Source organism: Nyctibius grandis, chromosome 9 (assembly GCF_013368605.1).
Source record: "Nyctibius grandis isolate bNycGra1 chromosome 9, bNycGra1.pri, whole genome shotgun sequence".
In the NCBI taxonomy this organism is placed as follows: Eukaryota; Metazoa; Chordata; class Aves; order Nyctibiiformes; family Nyctibiidae; genus Nyctibius; species Nyctibius grandis.
In genome coordinates, this window is record NC_090666.1 from 2845696 (window position 1) to 2860174 (window position 14479).

Genomic DNA, 14479 nt, shown 5'->3' on the forward strand with positions numbered 1-14479 from the left:
TGCTCCAGTTTCTCTCCATCCCGTACTCCCCCCCACAGCCCTCTCTCTGAACCTCAGGGAGCTCCCGTCTGGAAGCTGTTTGGCCACATTAGCACAGTGACACAATGATGCTCAGAGTAGGGTCAGACTGGGAAATGGCCTGGGCAGGGACAAAGCACTCTCAGCTAAAGGAAGGATTTGAACGTGGCCCTCCAGTACTCCAGGTAATATTTAGTCCTTCCTCGTCACTAGCATTTAAGTGGGATGATAATTAACACTGCAAAACCTGAGTTTCTCACAGGACCAGGGGTACAGCTCCTTAATAAGGCCAAGATTTGTGTATCTTGTGTCTAAGTCATCTACTGGGTTAAGAGAGAGTCCTGCGAATGACAGTGACATCTAAATGTTCGCTTTAGGATCTTACCAACTTCGTAAGCCCATGAAGAACAGCCAGAAAACAAATACAAAAAACAAGTTATTATCTGAAAAATGCCTACCAACAGAGCAGCACAAATAGGGCCGTGGATGATGTACAGCAGATGAGTATCAGAGCTGATCCAACAGCTAGAGAAAACAAACAGGAAAAGAATAAAACATTTGGCATCTTATTATCTGCTGTATTCCTTTTTTTCCCTTAAAGGAAATATAACAGTTTTGCAAAGCAAGTGGAGATGATACTTACTTGTCATTATAATATAAACTTCTGGCAACAGCATGTATGCAGGCAGGGATCAGCGGGAAACCTGTGAAGAAAAAAATGTTTTCCTCATATATAAACCTGGCTAATAACTAGGTAAACCTGCATCTCTTGCAGGAATCTTCTGTATTTTCACCTCATCCAAACTATGTACCTGTAGAGCAAATAAAGTAACTGCGACCAATTTTGTTTCTATTTTCTCAGATTTCTTTCTGAGGGGTGTATGAAACCTTGTTCCCACTGTCTTGCCAGGCAATTCAAACCAACACACCGAAAGAAAAGGTAAATCAAATTATAACTTTTCAGAATGCAACTATCAATCTTCATTAACACTGATGTTTTTCAGACTGCAATCTGCAATAACGCTAAATAGGTAAGTAACATTAAAAAGGTAATTGTATATATGACCACAGCTTTCACAGTACAACTAACAATGTTGATTATGTCCTCACTGATACTTGCTGGCTATTCAGAAAACAAGGTCACCTGCAAAACAAATTTGAAAACAGACTCTGGAAAGAGGCCAAACTCAAAATTTGAAAATAAACAAACTCATTATCTGGGGTCCTTGACACCCTGGTGGTACCTAATTTTCAGATGCTGCTGAGCACCTATGATCTTTTAACCACATCCCAGCTGTGTCTGTGGTGGGACAGCTACAACCCAAGTACTGAGTCATGGTACAGCTGGATGTGCCAATACACTGAAGCTGAGGAGAAAGCCCTCGCTTGCACTCTGTGAATATGCTGGTGTGCATTATCTGAAATGACCAGGCTTGGCTTGTTAGTTTTAATACTGATGTTACTCGAGATCTTCAGCTCCAGCTATTCTGTATTTGCTTAGTGAACAATACAGGTCAAATGGAACTGCTGGAAAAATAAATCCTTGGCCATCTCCAGCTCGGTTCTGACCCTCCACCCTAGACATGGCAAGACTTCTCTGAAAACAAACATTCATTCCTGAATAAACATCTTCGAGATGAAGAACAATGAATAATTACTTCTTAATGTCTTTTTTATAACAGGAGACTATTTTCTCTATACAAAGGAGGAGTCCCTTCCTGACTCCAGAAATGCATAATCTCTCTCTCAGCAAAGACAGAGGTACGTACAACTTCCTCCGCTAACATTTCTAAGCCTGTTAAAACATACAAAGAAGAGGGGCGTGCCATCGTTGTTCAAAGCCACCAGCTCAGAGAAGCAGATGTTCAAATTCTCATGCAAAGGAGCAAGAGATTGCAACGGCCTGACAAGACAGAACGCAAAATTGCATACCCCAGCCCAGAAGGTAATACCACATCAAGTGTTGTTTCTCAGCAAAGACAGCCACCACAATGAGAGTATGCAGGTAAATGCCTTCACACAGCATCCAAAAGTAGTTGCAACCCATTAGGTACAGGTAGATGAACTGTGACACTTTGCAACTAACCTGTAGAAAAAAAAAAGCAGAGTACAATATAAATTTTTAAGTTGCAAAAACCTCGGAGCTTTATTTGCAAAATGGAAAAAAATACTGCTCGAGTCAAATGTTAATGCTTATTCTGGTTTTCACTACAATTACTTTTTTTTTTATAGTATTTTCAGGGAATTACAATTCCATACTTAATGGTAACAAAAAAGTTGGTAACTGAGCCTGTATTTTTATTATTCAAACGTGAGGACTTTGGGATCCTCAGGCATGATGGCAGAAAGCTGTAACGATAGTTTCCCTTTCGCAAACATTGCCACATTTGACTGTCCCAATCAACAGGGCATCTTTAAATTGCCTGATGGTAACTGCACAAGAAAATGCACTTTGATGGGGTAATCCCCTCTCAGTTTTGCCAGTCACAACATATAACTGCTACAGAGAATGATTTATGTTTTTAAAATGCTTACAATACTTCCAATTTTAACCTAGCCATAACTGCACTTCGCAATGGTTAACTTGCAGATTTGGACACAGTAGATCCCCCTTTTTTTTTTCCTTCTGAAATAGATTCATCTATTTCTGGTAGTTAGCTTAAAACAAACCAAAAATCAATATTGTTTTACCATGTTCTGCTACCTAACCCACTTAAATGATGATTATTAGCAGCTATCTCAAGCCTATTTGCCAGCACTTTGATGAGCTTTTACAGGAGAAAGAATTTATCTTTTTACTTGATTCAGCTTCTGGAGTTTTGCCCTAACTTTCACAGAATTTAAACTTATCTTCCAGGTCTAAAAAAAATAAAGCCATAGTTAGGGATTTGTTTGTTTATGTATTTCATTTTCAGGCTCTTCTGTTGCTATAACTCCTAGCCTTTTGGGAGAGGCTACTGATTCACACTTACCCCAGTATTATCAGGAAATGAGAGAGAGATGGACAGCTTTTTTACTTTGCTTTTTCCTTGTGGAATATAAGGGTCAGCTCTATCTTCCTTCACAAAAAAATTAATTCTTCTGATTTTAACTGAAGATGGCAAAGTTAAAGCCATAGGAAAGTAGCGGAGATCCAAAATACACTCCAAAGCTTTTTTTACTGCCCTTCCTTGGTGAATTCAACTGTCATAACCTCACTGACATCACCTAGAATAGGCTACTTTCTTGCGATTTTTTCAGTGCAAAAGTGATTTGTACAAATTCAGAAGAGCAGTTCAGTATGCTCTGTCTCTTAGAGTGTTTTTACTGTTTCGAAACCTCAACTGTGAAATGCCCAAATCATTGTTAGACATCTGTTGTACTACGTAACATGGATACATCGTTACTGAACATTTTAACCTCACTATATAAAACATTTCATCAAGTATTCATGTCTCATTTATCTCTTCTCCGTTGCTGAAGTTTTCACATACAAATCAACAAGGCTGCCAAATATACTTTTACTTACTGGATTAGTTGCAACTAACTCCTGATTGTTGGCAACTGCAGTCAGCGAAATTATTGTTACAACAGAGTTGCAAACAAAAGAGAAAAATAGATTTTTATGCAGAGTAATCCTTTGGCAACTCAAGCTCCTAGAAAAGAGAAACAAGAACAAATGAATACACGGGGGGACAACTATGTGTACTTGGGGACAACTCTGACATTTTGAAATACTAGAGTTCTTTATTTTATGAAGAAATCTTACATCAACCCTTTCTCCAGCTCCAGTCCAAATGTAACAGAATGATGTGAAAGGTAACACCTTCCCTTAATCTCCATTTTTTGGACAACAGGAGGCAAAGCAAGTACATTCAGTTCCAATACGCTTACAATGAAGGACCTGCTTTGTAGTGGCTATCTAAAAATGACTCAGTAATAATATAACATGTTTCAGAAGATTTATACCTTTTTTTGTTAGTACCTGAAGAATTTCCCAAGAGCTTGAAGAAGCTCTTACCCTACGTCTCCATTTACCCCAAACCTGTTAAGATTTTTTGAGGATAGTTCTTTTACTCACATTCTTGTCATTTTTCTTCCCTAATCCTATAGCTAAAGAAATACCCAAATAAGTAAAATAACACAAATCTTACCTTGACTTTTGTGTACAACTAAGTATATAGAATACAATTATAAAATGCAATACATAACTGCATTTAATTGTGTTAATTTTCAAGGTTTGCTTTTAATCTGGCAATAAATTCACAGAGAAAAATCTATTTTGAAGGGCTTTTTTTTAAACAGAGGTTCAATAACATTAAATAATACTCAAAGTTGAACATAGTAGCAGAACATTTCTGTTTATCTGCCACTCAGGAGAAAGCAGGTCTAACTTAGTATCACACCAAGAGCTAGCAGTGCTTCTCATTCAAGTTTTTCCAAAGAAATTCAACTTCACAGACAAACACAAAGAAGATATAAAGCCCATACGGATGTATATTCAGATCATTGGGATATTCAGGCTTAACACTCAAAAAGCAAGCAACATGCATTTTGTTATGAAAGCAGACGATCAGTTGACAATGCCCAAAACACATAAAGCTTTGATTATTATAATAGGTCAGTTTTATATTCTTTGAATAGGTATTTTTACATATTTGTTTTTCCTATACGGTTTCTATATGAAAAGAGAGGCAACGCTAGATTCCAGCTGAGGGCTTTGTGTAAACAAGTCCCGAAGACCTCTGGAATTCTGTCTGCTTATTGTTAAGATCCAATGCACAGGCAAGGAAAAGCACGTACAGCTAATGGGGCCATCTCTCGGGTCATGCAGCAGCTGTTCCTGTTGAATATTCAAACACACCCATCCACACCCACCTCCACCCATGCGTAAATGGATTGAAAGGATCACCGGACAAGAAACAAGAAAGCAAGACTGATGACATTTATAAACGAAGACTGCTTTTGGTAATAAAATTATTTTTTCCTAAGCCTCCCCACCCTCTCTCTTCTGTTACCCTTCCTATATTCCTTTTCCTGACTGTTTTTCTTAATGACATAATATCCTTTAATCACTTAATTCTCATAATTATGATCTAAGAACATTTGAATGACCTATCCCTGGATTAAACCCTGTGCAGTAAAATAAAAACAGACCTCCTGCTAAATTACCTATTTCCCTTCCTACTTTGACTCCTGTAGGTCTTGGGTATTAGGGAAAAAAATATTTCTCCAGTATTTCTCCCAGAGAGAAAAGGTGACATTTTCAAAAGCACCCACACGCCTCTGGGATCTCATTTTTTAAGACATTCAAATACTGCAAAATTCAACCCGTGAGATCCACGTATGCACCTAAGGGGAATTATCCATTCAGCTGAAATTCACTTAAAGGGATTTAGGAACCTCCTGTCACTCCATCAATCCACCACCCAGTTGCTTGCCCACTCTTTAAGCCTAGTGTTGCGATCTTCTGTGAGTGCTGTCACGGGACTTGACGTGACGCTTGGTCAACAATTTCTTTATTTCAGGTGAATTTTTTTTTTGTTTTATTTTTTGTTTGGGGTTGGGGGGGGACATCTTTCAAATTATAGCTCCCCTTTCTCTGAATTCACTGTTCTTTTAAGATTTCTCTTGCCTTGTTTTTCTTTATGAAAACTATACAACTATTTTCACAGAAGATTTGTAATAAACACATGTATGATTTAGAGTATGTAACAGAATGAGGAAGCAGAGCCACTGCAGAAGCTACTTTTATGTGTCATAGATTAATATTCAAAGAAGAAGATCAGAGTTCCAAGTTTATAGCCCATTTTATGCTATTAAAACAAGAACTCCAATCCACTTGAGGAACACAAGTCACAAACTGGACAAGTATTTCCAATGAGACAATTTTCTGGAGGAAAAAAACCCAGAATTTCAAATGAAAAAATAAAATGCACAAAAACATTTAATCCTGAAAAGTTGAAGATATTTGAAAAAAACTGTCATTTTTCCTATGGAGAAAAGCACCACCTTTCTTGTCAAATGTAAAGATATTCTAATGGTCAGCAATCCAGCAAATGTCATCTGGAAAGTATCAATTGACTAACAGAATAAATTCTTTGGAAACGGGACAAATTCAAAGGCACCCCCACACAATAGCACAAAAAAAAGTCCACCTGTTAAAGCTATGAATAATTATACAAGCTTCAGCCGATACATAATATATCCTGGTATTAATCTAGATCCTTAAATACCCTTCTGGTACTAAAAATACTTTAGAGGAACTGTACGTCCCCAGAGAACAGCTTGCAGAGGACTTTCTTTAAGCTTCCTTTAAATTTTGTAATTTCCTTTTATATCCCAACATAACCACTGTCTAGAAAATGTGGTTTGTGGGTCTGGATTAATTCCATGTGGTTCTCTGAGGAGAGATGATCCTTCTACCAGAGGGAGAAAAAAATCTCTGGAGGGTTAGACAAACATGACATAGTTATAACGGTAGCAAAGCAGATCACCTGCTTTTGCAGCAAGTGCCACAAGCCAAGATGAAATTGGCTTGGTTTTTGTCTTAAAGCACAGAACAATCATGCTTTCCTGTCTCTGAACTTTTAAAATCATATTGTATTCCAAATTTCAAAGTATTGAAACGAGGATTGTTGCAACCACTGATATTTGGTAAAGGTTTTTAAATATACTTACTTAAAATAAAAGAATATGCCAAGAGAAATCAGAAGTGATGCAATTGAAAGACCATGTCCGATGATGGCCAAGTAATACAAATTCAGAGCAGTCTGCAATACAAGAACAAAACCAAGCACCCGTGATGCATACAGAACTCTTGTTGATAAAGCACATACTTATACATCTGTTCTGCATATAAAACAACTATAACAGGATTAAGAAAATAAAAACATTGCAGATAATGATGAGTCAAGTCCAGAATCCTGCAAATCATCATCTTACTAAAATCTCTTTCTGTAGGGCACACAACGGATTTGTTGAAATCACCACTAGAACTTACCTCTTATCAGTTAAAACATTAGGTTTCTAATAGCTACTGCTATAGTTTTTTCTGAGTATTTACATAAATCTGGCTATTTATGGTACTGCACTGGGTGCATTCCTGTCTGAGGCTTGATTCACCTATTAACACAACTCTTAAGTAAAACATGTGCTTCCTATATGCATTTATGTATTTTTTCCTCATAGAAGGTTTTTTCTTATAATTTAAAGATACTTCCCCTTCAAAGAAAGCTGTGATTATGATATTGGAAATTTAGTTTTCATTTGGCATTTAAGGAAGGGCGTGAAAAAATTAACAATGACTCAAAAATAGTGAAGACTAAACAGTCTTGTCAAATAAGCCTACAGCCAACTTACAGAATTATGAAAAGCTGGATAGGTACCAAAGGCAAAAATGAGGAACTAGTAGATTAATATCTGGAATATATATAACATGTTATTGTTAAATCTTTGATTTAATAAATATATTAAATTCCACTAGTAACAAATCCCTGCTTTCAGTCATGGAATCTGCCTCACAAAATTTCTCTTGTTGCATTAAATGTAAGATTGTAATTTTGCACATAAGGAAACGAAGATTTTCAGGTTTTGAACCTTATACTATCACAATAAAACGTAACTATCAGGATTCTATAGGAAAAATTAGAGCATACATACAAATGCTCATGTCCTCCAAACTGTATGTATCCTCTGACCTTATTATTCCAATTTAAGATAGACTAACTGCAGCCTGCTACATATATTGACTTCTGAAATAAGATTTAAAAAAAAGATTCCAGGTAAAGCTTTAAGAAGGTTACAAGATGAGACGAGGGTACCTCTTTGTACATGCTAGAATTTTTCAAATTATCATTATTTTTAAAAATGATATAACTTTAAAAAAAACCACAACAAAACAAAGCAATGCTATATGTTTCAGTGAAACTTTCATAAAAATTTGGAAGTGAGGAAAACCAAGGGCTACCCCTGAAATGCTAAAGCTTGGCCCCGTATACGTACTGGCAGCCTCTCTGTGGCAGGCCCACATCCCGAATCACCACCTCGATCCGCGACCAGTGTAGACAAAGGCGCACGTTAGGGATTTAGAAGATTTCTGCACAATTTAGGACTGGCACAAAACAGTGGTACAGCAGGGACTGCTGATGAGGGCAACAACAATAAGAACTGAATGTGACAACAGTCACGTTTATTGTGTATTGTCTAACCCACCTTCCGAGCAAAGCGAAGAGAGAGTGTTGTTTAATGTAACATCACATCGAACTGTAGCAAGCAGTAAAGCTTTTTTGGAGCTACTTCTCCATTTAAACGATAGCTTCTGATGCATGACACAGTTGAAATATGCTGGCAAAACAGCCTGAGGGAAATTAGCTCATTATTCATAAAGAAGGACCTGCACGGATCTGCTCCTGTCTGAATAATATTCTCTCAGTTTCCAGCGAAATATTAGCAAGAACCAATGAACTACAGCATCTCTGCTAGTAGAACTAAACTGCCATGAACGTATTCAATGTCTCATGATTTGAGAAAAAGCAATACAAAAGTGCCTTATCATCTATTGCCACTTTTTCTCAACATGGTTTCTAGGTAAATGCCCTAAAGAGCTCTTGACAGCAATGAGGCAGGCAGTTAGGAGGTCTACTAGATGTCAGTATTCTTGACACAATCTGCTATTACTGAGCTCTTTTCCAGGAGGTCCAAATTAATTTACAGTCTATCCTAACCTGCACTTTATATTCCTAGCTCTTGGGCATTTACAGTTTCAATTTGCTGCTTCTTCCCATGACTCAATATTTCATAAACATAAAGAATACTAGTGGACATACAGTTGCGGGGGGAGGGGGCACAAAATATGCAATTTTGCCCATTATATCCTCACACATCACAGGCTATCTCAGAAAGAGAGGTACTGGAGGGCATTTGGAGGTTTACCAGATTTTTTTCTTTTTTTTTTTTTTCTTTCTAAATCTCTCAGTGGATGGGCATCTTCAAGATAAACTGCAATCTACAAAAATACCATCAATACAGATACCCACATGGGTATGTGTACGCATAGAGTCTACCTATGACGTATAGAAAACAACTCTCACAAAGCATTTTGCTGCCTGGCCTGAGATAATTTTAGATGCTTGCAAAATTTCACTTAAATAAACTCAAAGTACAGGTTTTCCATTTGTGTGAACAGCTTAACATCTCAGAAACTGAAAAAATGGCACTTGGGGGCCAGGACACAAGACGTATACAGGAAAAGGATCACAAGGAAAACCAGACACTATCTAACACTTCTCATCATTTACTTCCCCCTGGCCTCCAAAGATCCTGTGGTGAATCCACTCAACTACAGCTTGCCTACACTTCTGTAAAAAAGGAAAGATTAGCTCTGCTTTTCACACTGAGGAAAAAAAACCAAACATCCAAACTCTACTTAAAGCTGCCTTGAAGATGTATTAGCCCAAGTAAAACTTTTGTGCACCCGCTGAAAATCTCCGTCACTATGAGTTAATTGGGTAAACCCACACACTCTGCACGTCTTCCAGAGATGTGCAAACCTCCCGCAGTCCTGCAGAGCTTGGACCCTACTTCAAAATTACACAGCAAAATGTAAAGGTCTGCTCTTACAAGGCATACACTTTGCTTACCAGTAGATGACTGTGGATGACCTAGACAAGTACTAGTACCTACACATTTAAGATACCCATTATCAAAAAATATGATCATATTATTCAAGCAGCTGAAATCAGCTGTAAAAGACAAAGGGGGTGGGTTGGGGTTTTTTGAGTCTGTTTTGCCCAATTCATCCTTTTTTATTCAACATGTTTTCCTCTTTTTGCATTCTGATGTTGCATCAACTCTGCTGCCATTCTAGTTTTGAAACTTGTGAAATTTTTCAGATCAGTTTCTGGTAACATGCATTCAGTCTCTTCCTACCTTCACTTTTTCATGCGTATAGATATTACACTGGGTATAGTTTGTCCACGTCCTGTTGCTTTCTGGGTGTCTAAACCAATTCCCACTTGGATCACAGATCTTCGTAACTTTTTCTACAGTCAGTCAAAGCAGATGGAAAGAAAAACAGAAAAAGCACAACAGTCAGCACTGAAGTTCTACTTCCTGATGTGTAGCATTTAATGAAGAAAGATTGGCAAACAAATGACAGCTTTATTAATATCACTAGAGAGACATTGCTTGTTACTATGAATTCTGAGAAACTAGAGGTCATTGCTTTTGCTTGGCAAGGGCAACTGACGATGTGTTTTTCTTAAGAAAACAAATAGATTTCCCTCCTTCAATCCAGTAAGTATCAAAATATATCAAACTAACTGTTAGAGAACTACCAGATGAAGTGACCAGAATATTTAAATGGCTTGTTTAACATCCAAGATCTCGGCTGAAGTCTGACATCCTACCACTGTAAATTAGGATTGGGCAGGCAGGAAAACACCAATAGAGAAACTGCTCAAGAACCGAACTGGAAAATTTCAGGGACCACACAATGATTTCTATCATCAAATAGAGCGAGGCATGAAAGGACCCTGGGAAATACCCAAAGGCAGAAGAAAGACACCAGAGTGGAAGTCTATGACATTTTCCACATGATCACAGATGCAAAGTTTAGCCTACAGAAGGAGGAAAAGATTCACTTGTGAGAGAAACTCTTGTCGACTTCAACTGCTAAATTGAAGTAACAGAATAAGTCACATCTCTGCTTGTCTGTCTCACCCAAAACCTGATTTTTTTTAAGAAATATGTTGATGTAGAATCCCATGTACACTCACCTGATGGGTTGAAATCCTGAAAGTAGTCAGGACAACGCTGCACTGACACAGTCCCAGCAGCAACATCACTCCAGCACAACCAGCCATCCCATGTCCTGTTACAGTAAGGACCTGCAGACAAGTAGAGACCCGATAATAAAATAACAACCCTTCTTTCATAATAGTTTTTCAATAGTAAGATATAAGACTGCATAAGGAAAGTTTCTCACTTGCAGCAATGAGAAAGAAAGAAGACAGAAACATAAAATTTAGCAATAGTTAATTAAAACTCCACCTAATAGAAATAGTATCTTAATATGTACATTTCTTTGAACACACTTTAAAATCCATCATCATCCACCTTGCAATGGTCTACATCTACAATTTACAAAACTCAGATCTAGAGTACGGTAGGCAAAACAAACTAAATCAATTCAGATCAAATAATGCACATTAACAGAGAGCCTTAAGCTTGCAAAGACCATTTTACTGAATTTATTTATATTTTGGATGTATACCAAGCCTATACATATGTTTACTAGTTCATTGCAAACACAGTGGTACCCTAGAAGCCACCAAAAGCCGGGCTGGGAAGCAGCCACAGCTTCTCTGCCTCAGGCAGAGCTGGGCCTGCAGCGCTCATCGTGGACAGACACTTCTCTAAGTGCTCCAGGGACAGGGAATCCACAGCGTCCCTCAAGAGCCTGTTTCAATGCCTCACTGCACTCACACCAATTTTAACATCTAAAGCAAACCTCCCTTGAGAACGGAGCTGAGGTTTTATAAACAAATCCTTTCCCAAAAGGCACGCAGAATGACTGACCCTCTCTACAAATTTGAAGATGTTTTTAGAGTATTTCTTCAGTTTTCTTTTTAAGACTTGATAATGCCTCCTGTCACAAAGGCTGCATTTTCAAACATCATGTAACTCCTCCTCTTCTCATCTGAAGATTTTCCAACTTGTCTAGAACCTTCTGAAGCTGTGATGCCCCAGGCTGGACGTAAGCTTACACTGTCATACTCGTATCCATTTCTGACCTCCAGACACTCAGTTCCTCCAAAGAATCATTTCAGAAGATAAAAAAACTCATTGTAAAACAATGCAATTACCTCTTCTTGCCTCAAAAGCCATTCAATGTTTCCAGAATTTATAAAGGCAGAAACAGTGAATACAGCAACAGGTAGAGTTACTGAGGTTAGCTCTGAATGAGTTATCAGAAAAAGCATTAAGGACACTAACACAGCCCTCAGAGCAGGGAAATTATGTGTTTCAAGATACTTTCGTTTTTTAAAGGCAGATGTAACCAGGGAGACAGAGGTATTACAAGAGCATGGAATGAAATAAAGTGGTAAGATGAATCAGTCGTCGTTTTTTAAATCTGGATATCAATTTAAATTAACATTTTCTTATCAGAAATAAAAGCTTTGTGCTACATAAGAAGTGGTGCTATGGGCAGGTAATATAGCACGTAACATTGTCTTCATGAATCCCCAACTGACGTATCTAAAAAATTGTACAAATATAGTTACAGCCTAAAAAATGATTGCTACCAAGACAAGAAATTAATGTAACTAAAGGATCTTGAATTACTACATCTGTTGACCATTTGCCTTTGTAAAACCTTACAAGAAAATAGTGTCTACCTTCTTTCCTATGAATAGGATCTTGCATGATTTTCTGGTAGCATTCATACTGTGCTGTCATAATTTTATTCCGGGTAACACTCAGCTGAGTGAAGTCCTCCGTCATGTTCTGATGCCCTTCAGATGGTATAGCAGTGGCAAAAAACTAAAAGGAAAAAGATTTTTTTTTAGCAAGTCATGTACAAACTGCAATATAAACTTCTTAAACTTCAATCTTTTTAAATATTGTATTTTAAATATTATTTTACTGAAGGAAAATGATCTTCAAATCTCATTACTGACAATATGATTTTGTGTTTTTCTGGTTAATTTAGCAATTCTTCTTACTACTGAATCTTGACAAACATCTCCTCAATGAGCATGTGGCATAATGATCTGCAAGATTTGTAAAAAATAATGGAAGAATGCACAGAAAGTACTGAGACAGTCAGAAGCATCTAAACTGCTTTTGCAAAATCTGGTAAAATATATCAAAGTTACATTAGTCTAAAAGGCATTTGTATCAGGCCCAAAATCATCCTTCATGAAAAGAGACTTTCCATATACTGTATGCACAGAAGCTTTTGGCTTGTTTAGAGCTATTTGGTTTCTCTATACTCTTGTGAACCATAAAGTCAACCCGCAAATACAAAAAGGTATTCAAAAGCCACGACATCCACTTTTATAGTTATTAAAAATAATTTAAAAAACCCCTTAAGGAAGTGGATCTTGATCAAAACCTGAACCTTTCAAGTGCATTTTTAAAAGAAGTTAAATGTATTATGGGAAGCTACTAAACTTCATGGAAAAACAAAGCTGCAGGTTGAAATACGGTACCACTGTCATCCAAGGGGTGACATGAAAAGTTCCAAGGATGTCCTCTGAATCTGAGCTGGCTTCTCCTCCACTCTTCCTGGGCTCTGCATAGTGCTGCTTACGTGTCACTTGTCAACTGTTACTGTAAAGTTCTCTGCTAGCAAAGGATATTCTGGGTTCAGCAGAGGTAAATACTATTTCTGTTCCTTTACCACAGGAATTAAAAGGGGAACAGAAGGTAGATAAAGATCGTGCTGTGCAGAAACTACATTTGAACACAAGATTAGTTGTTTCTGCATTTCCATATTAATAATTTCTATGGTATTCTGTACGCACCTATTAAAACTGGAAGTGATTTTAAAAATTCATAAGACTCACCATAGTAACTGGTAAGAAGAACAGCAAAAATGTGATCCAGTTTTGTGTCATTTTTATATCCGGTGCAGTGAATTTTATATTGTAGTAGAATGAACTCAAACTGCAATGGAAAAAAAAAAAAGTAGGACGAAATTTAGTAATTCATGAAAGCCAAAACTAATAAAAGACTTCGTATTTTCTTTCTGAATTAAAACAAATCAATGGAGGTCCTCTCAACTTTTATTCACGCGTAGTGACACCTTGAGATATACATGGAGATGTACAACATGCTGTGAAAAAAAGGCCCTCATTCACCAGCCGTGAATTCCAGCAGCAGGGTTTTCCCTGCACTGCTGCCTCCATTGCCTCAACTAACACCAATTCTCCAGAGGGTTTGTCTCAGTCAGGTAGCTGGTATCAGCTCTAAGAGACATGTAGCAATTAGCCCTGAGATATGAGTTGACTCCTTGACATCTCTGCCTGTGGGCAACCAGAGCAAACTGCAGTTCAGTTTCCTCTACAGTAGACTTAGACTTTCACTCACTCTCTCACTCTCTCTCTCTCTCTCACACACACTCTCTCTCTCTCTCTCTCTCACAGTGCAGACTATTCTTGGAATTGATTCTTGAAGTGTAAAAAGTAGCTAAAACATAAAGCATACAAAATTATTTATTAAGTGCCTAGACCATCTATTAAGCATAACCCTGCTGTGGCAACTCTCTCAAAAGGAAAGGAAATGTGTAAAAGATTTCTCAGGCAATATTTCACTGTGTCTTGAAGTATCCTGAGAAGACCACAAAGCTGAGCCTGAAACTGAGATAAGAGATTCTCTTCTGCTTGCATGGTACCAGAAGACCTGTCCACATTTAGATTTAGTTATTACAGCTAAACCACCTTTTAAAATCTAAGTATCTTGCTGTACTAGCATT

The 14479-nt window shown here is 37.5% G+C and overlaps 1 protein-coding gene across 3 annotated transcripts in view; it reads right to left on the minus strand.

Moving 5' to 3' along the window:
- Window positions 1-14479, minus strand: part of CALCRL (calcitonin receptor like receptor) — a 64821-nt gene that overhangs the window by 15730 nt on the left and 34612 nt on the right. For all 3 annotated transcript variants that reach the window (XR_011048784.1, XR_011048783.1, XM_068408088.1), the window contains exons 2-10: window positions 13572-13671; window positions 12399-12543; window positions 10776-10886; window positions 9928-10040; window positions 6679-6770; window positions 3527-3653; window positions 1951-2104; window positions 662-722; window positions 477-543 (exon numbers count right to left, since the gene is read on the minus strand). Coding sequence is in view for 1 of the 3 variants with exons in the window: in XM_068408088.1 (XP_068264189.1) it covers window positions 477-543; window positions 662-722; window positions 1951-2104; window positions 3527-3653; window positions 6679-6770; window positions 9928-10040; window positions 10776-10886; window positions 12399-12543; window positions 13572-13622 (921 nt within the window). In the remaining 2 variants the exon portion in view is untranslated. The remainder of the gene's footprint in view (window positions 1-476; window positions 544-661; window positions 723-1950; window positions 2105-3526; window positions 3654-6678; window positions 6771-9927; window positions 10041-10775; window positions 10887-12398; window positions 12544-13571; window positions 13672-14479) is intronic.